The sequence below is a fragment of the Myotis nattereri genome (assembly GCF_964212035.1).
Source record: "Myotis nattereri genome assembly, chromosome: 10".
Lineage (NCBI taxonomy): Eukaryota > Metazoa > Chordata > Mammalia > Chiroptera > Vespertilionidae > Myotis > Myotis nattereri.
In genome coordinates, this window is record NC_138085.1 from 66,312,843 (window position 1) to 66,329,790 (window position 16,948).

Genomic DNA, 16,948 nt, shown 5'->3' on the forward strand with positions numbered 1-16,948 from the left:
GCTGTCATTTCATGAATTTATATGTTCAGCCACTTTTTCATAACTTCAACATGCACTATCGATGTTACGTTAGCACTTTCTAGAGCAGACTCACATACAGATCAGCAGATGTCCTTTCTGTTTCTAAATGTATCGTTAACCTTGAACTTACAACCAACAGCACTATAACTCATACTTAAAAGGAAACTTATCCAGCACTTGTGTTTTCTCCATAAGCACACCACAACCTTCTTGCACTTAGAAGCCTAGACTGGGGGGGGGGGGGGGGGTGTCATTGTATTTATTTAGGTTTTAAAATTGAGATATTACTGATATATAACATTGTATTTGTTTTAGGTGTACAATGTAGTGATTTAATACAAATATATATATTGTGAAATGATTACTGGAATAAGTTTGTTGAACATCCATCACTACACATAGTTATAATTTTTTTTCTTGTGATGAAAACTTTTAAGGTCTCTTAGCAGCTTGTAAGTATATAGTACAGTATTGTCAACTGTAGTTACCATGCCGTACTTCACATCCCCGGGACTGACTGATGTTATAACTGGAAGTTTCTACCTTTGACCACCTTCACCTATGCCATTGGGGGCCATTTTAAACAGTGAAATTACCACCAGAAAAGCACAAAAATGCAAAAAATGTGGCATTAAACAGGCTGTGAAAAGAATACTTGTTTAAGTATGAGCCGCAACAAGAAAGCAGAGCATGGCCTTGTTTGACCTCAGCTGGGAATGTGTGTGTGTTAAAGGACTCAAAAACTTCCCCTGTGCGTGTCTACAAATGACCAGGAAAGTGCCACAAGTAACTGATTTTGGAGTTACAAATAAATGTTAGGGAGTCGGTGTTTTTGCAAACATGGAAGCGACTTGAGAACAGACACTGTGTCTCAGTATTTCCCACCCCTAGTGCCTATCAGACAGGGGTAATGGATAATTGTGCAATAACTAAGAAAGGAGGCTCACACGTCCGCTCCGCTCTTGGATCATCCTGGGAGGAGCTGCACTCTCTGCCTTGAGCTCCACGGATCACACTCACTCTGTATGACATCACTGAGGTAGATGAATCCATCTTCAGAGGCAGACACATGAGCTATTCATATGACCAATGAATAGATGCTTTTAATTTTATTTAATGTTATTTCTTTAAAAAATATTGCCTCCCATACTAGATGGTGAAGTCCTGAAGAACAGACTCTCTATCACATTTATTTATTTAGTGTTACTGGATTGAAAGGTTGGATCAGAGGGCCTCTGAAACTCTTTCCAATTGCTAACCTGATGATTAGGGGCAAAACCACGGCTCATCCCCCAAGGGACTTATAGGCAAATGTGATCAAACCACTTACATGAATTTTACCTCATTATCCCCTGCAAATGGCAGAGTGCTTAGTACATGGGAAACACTCAATAAATCTTTATTAAGCTGTAATGCAATTAAATCATAGGAATGAATGATAAGTTTTTCACCTGCAGCCTGTGGCGGCTCTCGGTAACGGGAGCACCTGGTGTGTGTCCTTCTCAGGATATATGGGCTGGTGGCCTGACACCCTGGCCTGGCTACTTTTAAAAGTTCAAAGAGCTATGCGACTATGTTTTTATGTAAATAACCTTTTAATTTTATTGCAAAATCTTATTAAAGGAAACCACTTTTTTTTTTTTAAACCCCTTAGCAATATCAAAGCTTTTCTTTGAAAATAAGAGGGGGGAAAAAGACATTTATAGCTCAAGGAGAAAATATAAAATTGGGTTATGTTTGAAAGAAGAGTTGGGACTAATGAAGAGACATTGTGGAGATCCAGAATTTGGCTGTGCATATAAAGGGATTATTTGTGCAATAGAAAACGGTTACCCTACAAGTGTTCAAGAAGAAAGAACATCTGTAGGAAGTGGGCACAGGTGATCCCTAGCAAGGCTTGGGGGCCTGAGGGTAGGGAATTGGGGCTGTTCATCAGTGTTTCCAGACCTCCCTGATCTGACTCACCTGGGGCATTAATTAAACTACATGGGTTACTAGGCCCCACAGAAGAAGCTCCGTTCAGTAGGTCTGGATGGGTTCTGGGAATATTTTCTTAAGGGATCCAGGCGAATCTCTCTCCAGGAATGTGGGGAAGCCCCGGAGTCTGACCTCTGAAGACCCTTTCAGTCCTAAGGCTCCCATTGGGTTAAAGTCCCAGAGTCTCCTGGTTTGCTCCGTAACACTTTCAGGTACATGAAATGAGGGTCCCAAATGAATTTTTATGCCAGTAGAGACATATCAACTAATCATATTACCTATAGCAAGAACCTTTCAAAATCGTTTCCTTCAAGAAGACATCAACTTAAGGTTACAGTAAAATAACCTAATTATATTTAATTTTCTTAACGGCTAAAATGTGGTGATTTATGGACTTAGTCTGAGATGAACCATGCCTGTGAAATCAGGAAGATGTTCTAGGGTGTCCCTGGTGCCCAAGGACATGCTGGCAGCTGTAGGTTGGGTGGCAGACTTGCCCCTGGAGGCAGAACCTGGTTGAGATGAAAATGATTCTGCCCCAGGCTCTCAGAGGGCTGAGCACTATGGCCAACCCAGTGGCCCCTTTTGAAAAGATACTGGCCTTTCTCACATTTCCCAGGATCAGAGATGGAGAGCAGGGACTTATAACCAAATTCAGTTTTAGATGAGTGTTTTTTAAAATTAGTAACAGTAATTCTACCCATCTACCACCTACATGCCTCTTCCTGCAGGGAGGAAAGGCAGGTGTGCAATCTGCTGGCCTGGGAGGAACTCGGGGCGCTGGTCTAATCTGTAACTGTGTCCTAGGGTTTGGAAAGTGCTGGGCTGCTGGAGGCAAAAACCAACAGTAGTTAGCATATTAATGCAAAAGTCCCACTAGAAGGCTAATGGACTTTGATATTCAGCAGGGCTGAAAATCAGCATAATATTGCCCTGCTGTTGGCCAAATGGCTCAAGGCAATCCCCAACCCCTTGGTCGGCAAACCGGGGCTCGAGAGCCACATGCGGCTCTTTGGCCCCTTGATTGTGGCTCTTCCACAAAATACCATGTGTGGGTGCGCACATACAGTGCGATTGAAACTTCATGGCCCATGCGCAGAAGTTGGTATTTTGTGGAGAGCCACTCTCAAGGGGCCAAAGAGCCGCATGTGGCTCGAGAGCCCTGATTTGCCGAGCTGCAGTTTGCTGACCACTGCCCTAACCTGATAATCCTTTTACTGTTTACCGAACTTTACCTTTGATATGCCTGTTTGCCTTCCTAAAAAGCAAATGTGTATTCAAGTAAATAAAAGCAGAGGGACTGAGTTTTCAGGGAGCTTCTCCGCTAGAGGGAAGTTATCCACCTGGCTCCCCCATGATTTCTAAATTCATATTTCTTGTCTAGTGTTTTCATTTGTGCATCGGCCCTTTCTTCAGATCCTGAACCCTAGCCGTGCTGGTTGCGGCTTCACACTGGGCCAGGGAATGTCCTGGCAGCAGAGCTTCCTGAACTCATCTGATCACCTGGGGATTCTGATTCTGTTGATCTGAGTGAGGGCTGAGATCTGCCTTTCAACACACTCCGGGATGCTACTGTGGATCATGCTTTGAGTAGCAGTGTCTTGGATGCTGTAAGAATCCAGAACATCAGCACAGGAGCTGTCGGTGACGAGAGGAAGGGAGTAGAAGAACGAGTCTAGAGCAAGGAAGAGAAAGGCCAAGAAGAAAGGGAAGGGGTGGAGCTCCTAGGGCCCTTCAGAGAGATGGGAGGGCCTGGGATTCACCTGAGGACAGCACAGGCCTGAGGAGATACTTGTGCCTTCATTCTCTGCTTGTGCAGTGGAGTCACCTGGGGAGTGCTGAGGAGTAGTGATGCCCCACTCAGGAATTCTGACTTAATTCATCTGAGGTTTGGTCTGGGCAGTGGGATTTTTCAGAAGCTCCCCAAGTGATCCTAGTGTGTATCGTGGTGATCATCTGCTCTCGGGTCTGGAGATCTTGGGAGAATGATCCCGGTGCCTGTGCAGAGGGAGTCCAAGAGAAGCCCTTGAGTGGAAGTGGAGGAAGTCAAATGCAGGCCCTGTGGTATTTGTACCTGTGGGAGAACTGCATGCTGGGGAATAGAAAAAGGATATGACTTTTGTGCAGATTGTATCCACAGCTCACTCAGCTTTGAGATTGTCCCTGAGGAGTTGGCTCCAGGGTTCGCCTGCCTGTCTCGGAGGGGAGGGATGGCACGTGGGCCTTTGCTAGTGCCATTAGGCCCTGGAGAGCCTCCCCCCCCCCCCCCCCCAGGCAGAAGACAGGCAGCTGCTCTGGGGTTCTGTTAGTTCCTGTAAAGGTGAAGTAGGCCGAGGGGGCAAAAATAGCACCGAGTGTGTGGGGTGCGGAGCGGCCTGCGTTCCAGTTGGGCGCTGCCACTCTGTACCGGGAAGCTGGGCAGTCCCTTCCCTCTTGGCAGTTGGTGATTCTCAGCCTTGGCTGGAGGGTGGAATTACAGATTAAAATACTGACTTCTGGGTGTTTGCCAGATTCTGGTTGAATAGATCTGGGGTGAGGCCCAGGCCTCGGCATTTTTAAATGTGAAGTCAGGGCCCAGAGGGTCCCTCCCGGTCCTGTGGTCGTGGCCCCCACCTGCTGTGTGTCATGCCCGGGGCCTCCCACCTGCTGAGGATGCAGATTCTAGAGAATGTGACAGAATGGTCCCCCTTGCTGGTGTATTCGCTGTATTTGCTTTCTACTTCTGTTGTAACAAATGACTATAAACTCAGTGGCTCGAACAACACACTTATTTGTTCTGGAGGTCAGAACTCCAGCGTGGATGTCCCGAGGCTAACACTAAGGTGTCAGGGCTGTTTCCTTTGTGAAGGCTCTCGGAAGAATCCATTTCCTCGTCTTTCCCAGCTTCTACAGGCGCCTGTGTCTCTTGCTCATGCCCCTCCCTCCACCTTCACCGCCTGCAGCCCCATCCCTGGTCATCCTCCCAGAGCCTTCCCCTCTAACTGACAACAGCTGGGGCAGGGTCTCTGTTTTTAAGGAGTCATGGGATAGTCCCGGATAACCTCCCATCTCAGAGTCCTTAACTTGAATCACACCTACAAAGTCCCTTTTGCGAGGCAGGCAGCATATTCACAGGTTCCAGGGGTTTGGATGTGGACAGCTCGGGGTAGGGAGGCCATTACTCTGCCTCCCACACCAGATCTGACACCTCACTTCTTCCCTCAGGGTCTTTGGTCTGGGGCTGAGAAGAAGAGAGAGACAGGAGATGCAGCCCAACTCAGGGCCACTCCCTAAAGCACAGGGCAGCTGTCAGAAAAAAACAATCTATTTCATTTTTAAAAGAAGAAACACCAACATTTTGCTTCGTTCTACAACTGTTTTCCACTGTTGATATCCTAGGGTTGATTACAAAGTTCAAAAGAACATGTGCACTTCTGTTCCATTGGTACCGCACTTGGGGACTCGAATGAAATCGTGTGGAAGGTCGCGGGGGCGTGGACCCTGTGGATCCAGGCTGCAGCCCAGACACGAGCCGCGGGGCCTTGTTCATTCCGTCTGCGTCTGCGGGAGTTCGCCCAAGAGCTGCTCGCTCCGGCCGTTCTTCATTTAGCCCTTTAGCGTTCCTGTCGGTATTAAGAGCCATCACGAGCCTGTTGGCTGTGCTATTCTAAAGCAGAATGTGTGAGCAAGATGAGGGCTTGATCCCTGGCCTTCGTTCAAGCACAGTGTCTCAGTCCTCAGCCCTCAGTCTGGCGGAAAGCTTCAGAAGCTTTCTGGCAGGTGAGAAAATCTCTGCTTTGAAGTCAATTTTGCTTGACTTTTTAGGGGTCCACCCCAGGTTTCATACCTGCTTTCTCCCCAGCCGTCATGCATTTAACTGTGTGTCCTTGGGAGAGACGCTCACCCTCTCTGAGTCTGTTTCACACGCAGCCTCTCTTACGGGAGGTGTGTGATGAGTGTGGAAAGAATGCTGTGGCTGTTGAAAGGTTTGCACAGTTGTGGGTTACGAGCCTCTGCATGTGCAGAGAGAGGGCATGCGGCAGAGGGAGCGTGCCGGTATCAACGGTGGGACTCAGTGCAAGGTGAAGTCATGGGGACTAGAACCCAAGAGCCTGGTAGAGGGCGACGCTGGCCTGCTGCGAGGAGACCTGAGTGGACCAGTAGAAAGACAGACAGATGCAGGGAGAGGAGGAGGGAGGGGATGACCATGGTCTTGGCAGTCCTGTGACACAAGTCCCCCTTCACCTGGGCTACCAGGGCTGGTGTTCTGTTTCTTGTACCCCAAAGATCTTTGTGAGGGATACCCAGGGGTCAGAATGTGGGATGAACATTGCATTTTGCAAATCAGACCGTGTTTATATTTCTTGTATTTTTATTTCTTATTTGCCTTCTTTTCATAAGAACGATATCCTAAGTATTTTTAGAATTCAATTCCATTAACACATTTAGCACTGTCTTCTATTTCTGTTAATACTTAGTATGAGTTTTTTCAACTCTAAATTTAAAAGTCTAACTTTAGACATAAGAGTGTAAATCCTGACTCAGCTCTCCTAAGAAGCACCAAGGGCAGGAACCCTCCTGGGACCTCGTGGGCCAGTGGCCGCTAACTTAGTGGAGTGAGAAGCCGGAGAGGAGGGGAAATTCCGAGGTTCAGGGGCCTCCCTCCTCGACCAGCTCCTGCCCAACCTAAGCCTCCCCTTCGAGTACTGGCTCTTGAGGGGGGCCCACTTCTTTCAGAGCCTCCTTTCCTCACGATAGCACACGAGGAGGTGGGGCCAGGAGCTTCCCCAGGCCCAGTGCGCTGTGATTCCCAGGGGTGTAGCGAGGGCCCCAAGTGCCAGAAGAGGCACCAGTTTCCCGGTGTGCCAACTGCTGGCCTGCCTGCTTTTCCTTTTCCAGAAACACAGGCCCCATAGTGGCATCTACCTCTGTCTCCCTACCCTTTCCTGCCCCACTGCCTCCCTCTCTAGGCACCTAGACCGGTTGGTAAAGAAAGGATAGAGGGGCCCTAGCCGGTTTGGCTCAGTGGGTGGAGCATCAGCCTTCCGACTGAAGGGTCCTGGGTTCGATTCAGGTCAAGGGCATGTACCTCGGTTGCAGGCTCCTTTTCGGCCTGGGCCCTGGTCGGGGCTCATGCAGGAGGCAACCAATCGATGTGTTTCTCTCACATTGATACAGTGGGGCCTTGACTTATGAGTTTAATTCGTTCTGAGACCGAGCTCGTCAAGGAGCTCGTTAACTCAAATTACTCTATCAACTCAATGCAAAAAATCAGCCGAGAGACAGCTGGTATCTCAAAAAACTCGTTAGTCGGGACACTCATAAGTCAAGGCCCCACTGTATTTCTTTCTGTCTTCCCCTCTCTCTCCCACTCTCTCTAAAAAACAATGAAAAATAGCCTTGGGTGAGGATTAAAAGAAAAAGAGAAAAAACAAATAAAGAAAGGATGGAGGGGACCCACCCAGGCAAGGAAGCCAGGCCGCTGAAATCAAAAGCAGTTTCAGCTCGTTCTCATCACCCCCTTCGATAGTTGTGTTCCCCACGGCCCACTGGTGGGTGTGTAACGTAGGGCATGCCAGCATTTCATTATTGATCATCCACCTACAGGGAACCCCAGGCTGCAGGGAGAGGCGGCTCGTCCAGTCTGTTAGCCCCAGATATTCATTTATGGGATGTCTTCCGAGTGCAGAGCCAGTCCCTGAATTACAGGGCGCCAGGGCTGGCAGAGCCCCCATAAATCATCTGCTCCACCCTGGACTTTGCAGATGGCAGCACTTACATGGAGAGGGTAAGTGACTTGCTTAAGGTCACAGAGCGGGACTCAGGCCAGATTTCAAGACAGCCTGTCCCCAGGTCATTGTACTTCCCACTCCACCCTGTGGCTGTAGGAGGGTGAGGATGATGGCTTAGTTTGTATGAGCAATTGAGTGAAGGAAAACAGACCTATTTTCCTTCTGTGCTCCAAATTAATAAGGGACTCAGGTGGGGGGGGGGGGGGAAGAAGACAAATAGCGAAGGCATTTTTAGAAGGAAGAACTGGAAAGCATGGGAGATAAACTCTTAACTGCAAATGGTGTTCACAATAGGAAAACACGGGAAAAGAATTTTGGGGTTTTCTTGAGGGGACGGAGTCTTTCTTGAATGTTTTTCCTTCCCTGCTATACTTATTCTTTCATCCACGCTCTCTCTCATCACCATACAACATTATATTGCCATTTTTCTTCTCCTTGACATAGCTATCACTTTATTTTCATATTATGCGATCAGTCTCAGTATACACAGCCTTTAAAGCAGCTATTTTTAATGCAAGATGACACAGCAAGCTTTAGATTCCCCCCCCCCCCCCCCAGTACAATGGACCATGGACACCTGGCACGAAAGCACTTCCATTTCCTCCCTGGAGAAGCTCGCTCTCCACTCTCTACCTTTGAAAAGTGACACAGGAATGAAATAGGTTGACATTTTGAAAACAAGAAAACAATGACCCAAAAAACGTATTTTCCTATTTCACATTAAATTCCTCAAGATAGATCATTTGACATTGAGAGTTAGCATTTGTAAGCATTGGTTGTTTGCACATATTTGACTCTAACTATAGACAAGAATCACTTAACTCATCGACTTTTTCTTCATAGAAATAGAAGATAGTGCTAAATGTGCTCTTGGAATTTAATTCTAAATGCTTGTGTTATAGGTCTTATGAAAAGGCATTTTTGTTTATTTCTTTTGACAACTCAAACATAAATATCTCGTGTCTTTCAGGTAACAGCCTCAGTGACCACCTGCTCTGAGGAGTCCTCAGGAGCTGTTTGCAGGGTCTGGGGAGCCCCGGGTGTTGGCAGGTGTGAGTGCTGTCCCTTTTCAGGAGGAGCAAATAAGCTGTGTTGTCGCTTCTGAGCAGGAGGCACCGAGGTCTAGGTTAGTGTCCCCCTTGAGTCTAAGCTGCAGGTGTGTGTGTGTGTTTGTGTGATGCTGTGTCTGATGGTCCTTTGTTGAAAGGGAGATAATTATCCTGCCCTGAATGTCTTTTGGTTAAAAGTCGACCTGTTATTTGAGATTTGTGCTTGCTTGATCTTTTTATAGTTTGTTCGTTATCTGTCAATGTCTGTGTATCTGTTTTAGGGAGAAACCTATTCCTATCTGAAGTAAGATTGATTATTATCCCAAATAAGATAAGAGGTTAAGATCAAAAGTGGGTATGAATGTTCAATTTCTCCCCTAAAATAATAAAACGGATTGGGGACAGTCACCTGGGTGCTGAGCTGAGTGATGGGGCCACTCCCCTTCCCGCCCAGTCTCACATTGCCTGGCCAGCTCTTCAGGACCAGTGCAAAGGCCTCGAGGTGTTTGGAGAAAGAGTTCAGGCTAAAGCACCATGATGTCTAGGCGTCTTCCTTATATGTGGGAGCACAGGGTGCAGCCCCTCAAACAAATGCTCGAATAGTCAAGGTGGAAAGGAGTCCACCGTGATCTACAGATGAGGAAACTGATGACGGGGGGGGGGGGGGGGGGGAGGCCTTTCTCAAGGTCACACAGCTCAGCTAAGACTTGAGCCCAGAGGTCCTAACTCCCAAATCAGTATTTTCTCCACCAATCACAAGCACAAATGCCATTCACTTACAAGTGTTCAATAATCTGTTCCTTCTGGAATCTCAGATTCCTTAGATGGCATCTGGCTTGCTTCAGTCCCTTTTCATTTACATGAGTATTAGGGCAGAGATTGAGTCTGTGCTCGTGGATGTGTTGGTATTATTTGTGGCACAAAATTAAGCCAATGTGACTTCTCTTGGTTTCTGAATTAGAATAGCACTTACCCATACTGAACAACGCCCACCAGGGGGCCTGCCGGGCCAATGTCAAGAGCCTGGGCAACGTCAGCCAGGAACTGCTTCTGGATTCGGAAGCGACGACTGCCAATGCTCGTGCTCCCGTCAATTAAGAACGCCAGGTCAACTTTGCAGCCTGAGGAGTGGAAGAGGGCCCTGTTATTCTGATGATCTCTCATTGCACTTACCTGTGCATGCATGCGCTCTCCCCCCTCTTTCTCCACCAGAGCTCCCCGAGATTCAATGAAAAGGTAAAAAGAAGTAGCAAGATGCAAGGTCTATCCATTTATTTACATCCGATACAGACTTTCACTGGGCACCAAGGTCCTGGATATGTGGGCTAGTACTATTACCACGGCTGTTTCAGAATCTCGGTATCAGCCATAGTTATAGACTTCAGAGCAGGGACCTCCAGTCAAGCCTAGGCAGGCCCTCAGAACGTGTCCTAGGCTCAGACCATAGAAGCGCAGAGCCCGGACACGGGAATTCACTGAGACTGACTCTTGGGAGTCTGTAGTCTTTTACTCTCCATCTCACCTTTTAGAATTGTATGTTGGGTCTTTATAAAGGTGCGAAAGAACCTGCAAAGCCAATGCTGAGCGGCAGGAATTACAGGATGAGAAATTGATAGCAATCTTCCCCTTCACTCCTCTGGGTGAGGCAACCATAGCATCACCCACATGTATCTACAGATGCCAGTACTTGTTTGTAGCCATCTGAGATTTTCTCCTTTCTTTTAGCTGTGATAATGAGCAGGACAGTTACATCTAGTTTCTCTGGACCTCTGTGCATATATGAAGGTTATGCTGGGGGAGGGGAGGACAGTGGGGCTGCAAGCTACTTCAACCTTTCAAATGCTAACCAGAAATTGTGGACTGCCACATACACGGATAAAAGTTAGTGTCTTCTTTGCTCTTGGCTGAAGTGATATCCTCTCAGTATGGTAAAACTGATTATTCCATGCTGATCAGAATTTCTTGTGGGAGGTAGACAGCCCTTTGATTAATAAAAAATGAGGAATGAATTATTTAATGACTGCAATTTAGGAGACAACATATTTCAAAACCGAGTTTGATGGGGAGAAAAAGAGAGGCTGGAGTATTGTGGGTGGGTGGTGCCGCTGCCCAGACAAGCCTGGGTCTCTCTGAGCTGCTGCGTGGTTACCATGAGGCCGCCGGCTGCTCTTCCCTGCACGGCATGGACAGTGCTTCCCTGTGACCAGAGGAGGAGAAGCTCTGTAGGCAGCGAGGGGTTTTTATGTGGTTTTGTTGTTGTTCTTTTTGTTTTTCATGAAAGCAAGAAATGGGCATGGGTTGACACAGTTTTAAGCAGAATTGATGAGAAATATTTAATAAAGAGACATCACAGAATTGTCCGATGAAGGGGAGAAGTTATATGTGAGAATGTGCTTTATTACCTTGCGGTGGGGTGGTTCATGCAATCTGAGCCAGAGAAGCAGGCTTTGACAGGGACCTCTGTGGGCCTGGCTGGCTCCGCCTCAGCTCATTAGTGGATCTTGCAAACGTTTACTTCCTTTTTGCCTGGACAGTGCCTGCTGACTCTTCCTGTTCAGCTGGCCTGCCCTGTCCTTGCTGCCCCCAAACTGCCTATGCCTCAGCGTGACCCTTGACATGAGGATTGGAAGAAGCAAATAAGTCAGGAAGTGGAGATGAAAGATGCCACTAAAGCAGTGGTTCTCAACCTTCTGGCCCTTTAAATACAGTTCCTCATGTTGTAACCCAACCATAATATTTTCGTTGCTACTTCATAATTGTAATGTTGCTACTGTTATGAATCGTAATGTAAATATCTGATATGCAGGATGGTCTAATGTGGCCCCTGTGAAAGGGTTGTTCAACCCTCAAAGGGGTCGCGACCCACAGGTTGAGAACCGCTGCACTAAAGCCTGGGATACAGCAAAAGAGAAGAGGAACTGCTCTATGGCTTGTCGGCTCCTTTCCTAGGCCTGGGCTTGCCATGTGAATTGTTGCCAGCAGGTGGCACTGGTGTTCTTCAGGGCTTGCTGCCCACTGGCACCTGTGGTTTGCTGGAAATGCGACTCCCAGGCTCCACCCAGACCTATAGCCCATCTTGTTAGACGTGCCTCTTCACAAGGTCTCCAGGAGATTTGTGGGAACAGTCAAGTTTGAGAAGTAACTCCTGAAGAGCGTTCGCCTTCCAGGTGTCAGCTGAGCAGTTCAATGCACCTTTTAAAATGAATACTGTTTTCTGTTGTGTGTGTGTGTGTTTTGTTTTTTTAGTAACTATTAATTAGAGTAAGAGCCAAAGGAGATTTTGTTTTAAAATGTATAAAGTAGAATCCATGGGTTTTGTAGCCTCTGATTTGGTTCTGCAAAGACCATTCCCCCCACCTTATTTCTTACATTGAACTGTGTTCAGGATGGGCATGTTCATTTTGCAGCTAGGTTTTGAGGAAGTGAGGTGGTTTTCTTCTTGGGTAGTTCTCTTTGCTCACTAGCCTGACGGCTGATATTGGGGTCACCTTTGCTCCCCCTTTCCCAGAATGATCTAAATGATCTAATGACAATGGTTCCGTCTCAAGGCATGTGTTCACTGAGACCTAATGGCTTTCTCATACTGAGATGAGATCAATACTGAAGGATGGAAGTGGGTTATGAAATGTTTAGCATGAATGATTTGTTATGGTAGAGACTGAAGGACTAGAAAGAAAAGGTAAGGTATGTTGTCTACAGGAATCAGTCTATCCATGTTCTTAATTGTTTTGGTTTTCTCCAACAAGGTACAGTTTTATTGATTAACTAGAGGCCCAGTGCACAAAAATTTGTGCACTGGGGGGGGGGGGTGGGGAGTCCCTCAGCCTGGCCTGTGCCCTCTCGCAGTCTGGGACCCCTGAGGGGATGACCACCTGCTGGCATAGGCCCACTCCCCGGGGGATTGGGCCTAAGCTGGCAATCAGACATTCCTCTGGCAGCCCGGGAGCCCTCGGGGATGTCCACTTGCCAGTGGGGAGCAGGCCTAAACTGCAGTCGGACATCCTTAGTGCTGCTGAGGAGGCAGGAGAGGCTCCCACCACCATCGCTGTACTGGCAGCCATCAGCCTGGCTTGTGGCTGAGCAGAGCTCCCCCTGTGGGAGCACACTGACCACCAGGGGGCAGCTCCTGCATTGAGCATCTGCCCCCTGGTGGTGTGTGTCATAATCATCAGTCATTCCCAGTCTTTCTGCTGTTAGGGTCAGTTTGCATATTACCCTTTTATTATATAGGATAGAGGCCTGGTGCATGGGTGGGGGCAGGCTGGTTTGCCCTTCAGTGTGGGGGTCCCCACTGGGGTGCCACTGGGGTGCTTGGCCAGCCTGGGTGAGGGGCTGATGGCTGTTTGCAGCTGGTCACACCCCCTTCAGGGTGGGGGTCCCCACTGGGGTGCCTGGCCAGCCTGCATGAGGGGCTGATAGCTGTTTGCAGGCTGGCCAAGCCCCCCCACCCCCAGTGGGGACCCTCACCCCATGGAGGTTTGGCCAGCCTGGGTCAGGGGCTGGTGGCTGTTTTCAGGCTGGTCAAGCCCACCCCATGGAGGTTTGGCCAGCCTGGGTGAGGGGCTGATGGCTGTTTTCAGGCTGGCCACACCCCCTTTAGGGTGGGGGTCCCCACTGGGTGCCTGGCCAGTCTGGGTGAGGGGTTGAGGGCCGTTTTCAGGTTGGTCAAGCCTCCCTGGCGACGGAAGCTCCCAGCATCTCCTTTTTTTCTTTCTTTTTTTTTTAAAAATATATTTTATTGATTTTTCACAGAGAGGAAGGGAGAGAGATAGAGTTAGAAACATCGATGAGAGAGAAACATCGATCAGCTGCCTCTTGCACATCCCCCACCAGGGATGTGCCCGCAACCCAGGTACATGCCCTTGACCGGAATCGAACCGGGGACCTCTCAGTCCGCAGGCTGACGCTCTATCCACTGAGCCAAACCGGTTTCGGCTCTTTTTTTTTTTTTTTTCCCTGGGATTTATTTACCTTCTATAATTGAAACTTTGTAACCTGGTGTGGAGCTCAGAGCCGCCAGGGCTTGACTTCCTCCATCACCAGGGGCAACCCAAGGCTCCAGCTCCGTGGCCACAGCCGGCTGAAAGCAGGTATCTGGGGTTTATTTACCCTCTATAATTGAAACTTTGTTGCTTTCAGTGTAGCTTTAGAGCAGGCCGCGGCAGGCGGGGAACCTTGGCTTCCTCCATCACTGGAGCAAGCAAGCCTCCTGCTTGCTGCAGCTCCGTGGCTTCCGGCCGCCATCTTGGTTGGTGGTTAATTTGCATATCTCACTGATTAGCCAATGGGAGGCGTAGCGAAGGTATGGTCAATTACCATGTTTGCCTATTAGGTAAGATGCTGTGTGTTGGCCATAGAAATACATCAGGCCAGTGTTTCTTAACCCTGGGTGAGCCTCAGCCAGGTAGGCAGCTTCAGCCCGGGAGGCACTGTGGGCTGTGCCTACTTCTCAGGAATTCTTGTGCAGAGTCACCACTTGCTTTGGGAGCCTGGCGTTCTGCATTTCTAACAAGAAATGTCGACACTTCTGGTCCCCAGACCACACTTGGAATAGCAAGATCTAAACTCAGATTCAGTAGGTATGAGGCAGGAATTGGTCATCTTTAATTTTTAAAAGTGTCCTCAGATGATTCTCATACACAGTGGGGTCGAGACTCACAGCCCAGTGGTGGCTGATTCATAGTAAGCTTCTGGGGGAATTTACGGATGCTCTCCTTGGCTTGCACACTCAACTCCCTCCTGGCTTTCCTCTTTTTCTCTGGTCCCTCCTTTCTGGTATCCTCAGGTGGCTTCTCCTCTACCTATTTAGTGTTAAAGTTCTTCAGGTATAAGTCCTAGGTCATATTGCCTGTTTTCATAGGCTTGGTTTTGAGCCATAGCTCATCACCTTCCAACTCTAAATTTCTGGCTGGGCTGTTCCGTCTGAACATTGTGTCAGGGTAGTCTGGATAGTCAACTCTCAGTGTTTTGCAGAAGACAAACAGACTTAAACGACCTCCCTGCCCCAACCTGCCCTGTTTGCAGTGGTCCTCAGGGCAGCACCATCCCTAGTTGCTCTAATCGTCTTTAATTACTCCTTCTCTTGCACCTCCTCCTCCAATGCTGTAGATGCTCCCTTCTTGATATCTACTGAATCTGCTATTTCTCTGCAACTCTGAGCTCTGTCTACTCTCATCTCCACTGGACCATTGGACCGCTGTCCTTTGGCCAGCCTCCTCTCTTCATATGCTCTTGTCTCCCCATCCTACCCTGTTGCCATAGTGATGTTTCAAACAGCTGATCCTCTCCCCCTCATGCACACAGAAAGTTTAAATCCTTCAAGCCTTCCCTTTCCCCTTAGAACAAAGTGACAGAAGAGAGGAGGTAAGCAGATCCATGGTAGGAAAGAGGCGGGTTTGGGTGGGAGTGAGTGGGAAGAGAGGAGCGAGCAGATCAGATGTCAGAGCCACTCTGGGTTTCTAGCTGTTAATTAACTTACTTGGATCTCCCTGGGATGCGGGGTCCAGAGGCTGTGTGCTTGTTTCTTCATTTGGGACAAATCCTGGAAAAAGCAGTAAACTTTTGGTGACTTGGAAGGGCAGGAAGCATCTGGCCTTACCCCGGGGGATGGGGACCTAGTGGGTATTCGCACCCAGCTCAGGGGGCTTGGCTTATCGCTCACTGTGCTCGTCTCCGCACCACCCCCATCATAAGGGATAAGAAGAAATTAGTATTGACGGACTGCCCACTAAAGACACGGTTGGTGCTCACAGGGATTGGAAGTCGGACGTGAGTTCTGTCTCCTGCTGTTAACTGACTCATTCGAGCCTTAGTTTCCTTATCTGAAAGCAGGAGGTGCTTTGCCACTGTAGTTCATCCTTCTGCAGAACTATGAGAACCTCCAGGGGAGGGCCCGTGCCTCGCTCGTCATAAACCCGCACGGTGCCCACCACCTGCAGGTCCTCAGCTGACATTTGGTGATTGAGTCAGTGAACAAAGATGGCTGAGACACAAGGAGGACCATCCTGCGGGGTGGGGGTGGAGTCTAGAGGGGTGGAGAAGGTACAAGTAACTCAAACAAGTAAGAGGATCTAAAATGTGGCCCCTCTAAGTAAAGGTGCAAAAGAGCTTTGTGCTTTGAGAGGCTGTATGACCTGAATTTCAATCGCAGGTTGTTTTTTTTAGAAGCCATTTACATGGGAGCCAAGATCACAAATATATCATTTAAGGAGTTAAAGACAGTACATAAGCACTCTTTTTAGGCTTGGTAAGGCCAATGACCTCACAGGCAGAGGGAAACTTGCACCGGAAGTGGGTCTCCCTGTTTTGAGGATGCTCAGAACAGCCCCCAGCCTCCCAGTCTGCCAATGGGGGGAGGGGTTGGGGGCTCTGCCCACTCCTGGCGGCAGTGAGCTTGCTCCTGGCTTGTTCGTTTTTCCAACTTGCAAAGCACATGATTTCATCTTCCCATTAAAGGTCAGCTTACTCATCTCACTGCCTCACGTCATTTAAAGAGTTCACTTTGGGCATCTGCGGGCCTTTCTCAGCCAGGAGCCTCTCAGGGAAACTGCCCAGGGTCCGCGTTGGAGGGAGAGAAGAAATGGGAGTCCCCAGGCTAAGTCCTCTCCTGCACTCTGTCCGTCCTGCTCTTGCACCGAGAGGCAGAGGCCCGTTTATTGCTGCAGCTTCAAACACTTAAGGCAGCGAACAGTGAGCACCGTTCCTTCAGGTGAAGGGAAAGCCTCAGTACCATTTGCAAAGCAGGAAGGGGAAGCAGAAGGAAGTCAAGCGCGTCCAGATGGAGAGAGGGTCTAAGCCAGCGGTTCTCAACCTGTGGGTTGCGACCCTTTGGGGTGGGGTCGAACGACCCTTTCACAGGGGCCGCCTAAGACCATCGGAAAACACATATATAATTACATATTGTTTTTGTGATGAATCACTATGCTTTAATTATGTTCAATTTGTAACAATGAAAATACATCCTGCATATCAGCTATTTACATGACGATTCATAACAGTAGCAACATTACAGTGATGAAGTAGCAACGAAAATAATTTTAAGGTTGGGGGTCACCACAACATGAGGAGCTGTATTACAGGGTCGCGGCGTTAGGAAGGCTGAGAACCACTGGTCCAAACCCATTTTGGGAG

General features: G+C 48.4%; 1 protein-coding gene across 1 annotated transcript in view; it reads right to left on the bottom strand.

The window, feature by feature from the left end:
* The window catches only part of LOC308525913 (vitrin-like), a gene marked incomplete at its 5' end in the record, with an annotated part of 37,930 nt that overhangs the window by 11,726 nt on the left and 9,256 nt on the right, over positions 1–16,948 (bottom strand). The window contains 2 exons of the mRNA XM_081100788.1: positions 9,792–9,939; positions 15,297–15,359. Coding sequence (XP_080956914.1) covers positions 9,792–9,939; positions 15,297–15,359 — 211 coding nt within the window. The remainder of the gene's footprint in view (positions 1–9,791; positions 9,940–15,296; positions 15,360–16,948) is intronic.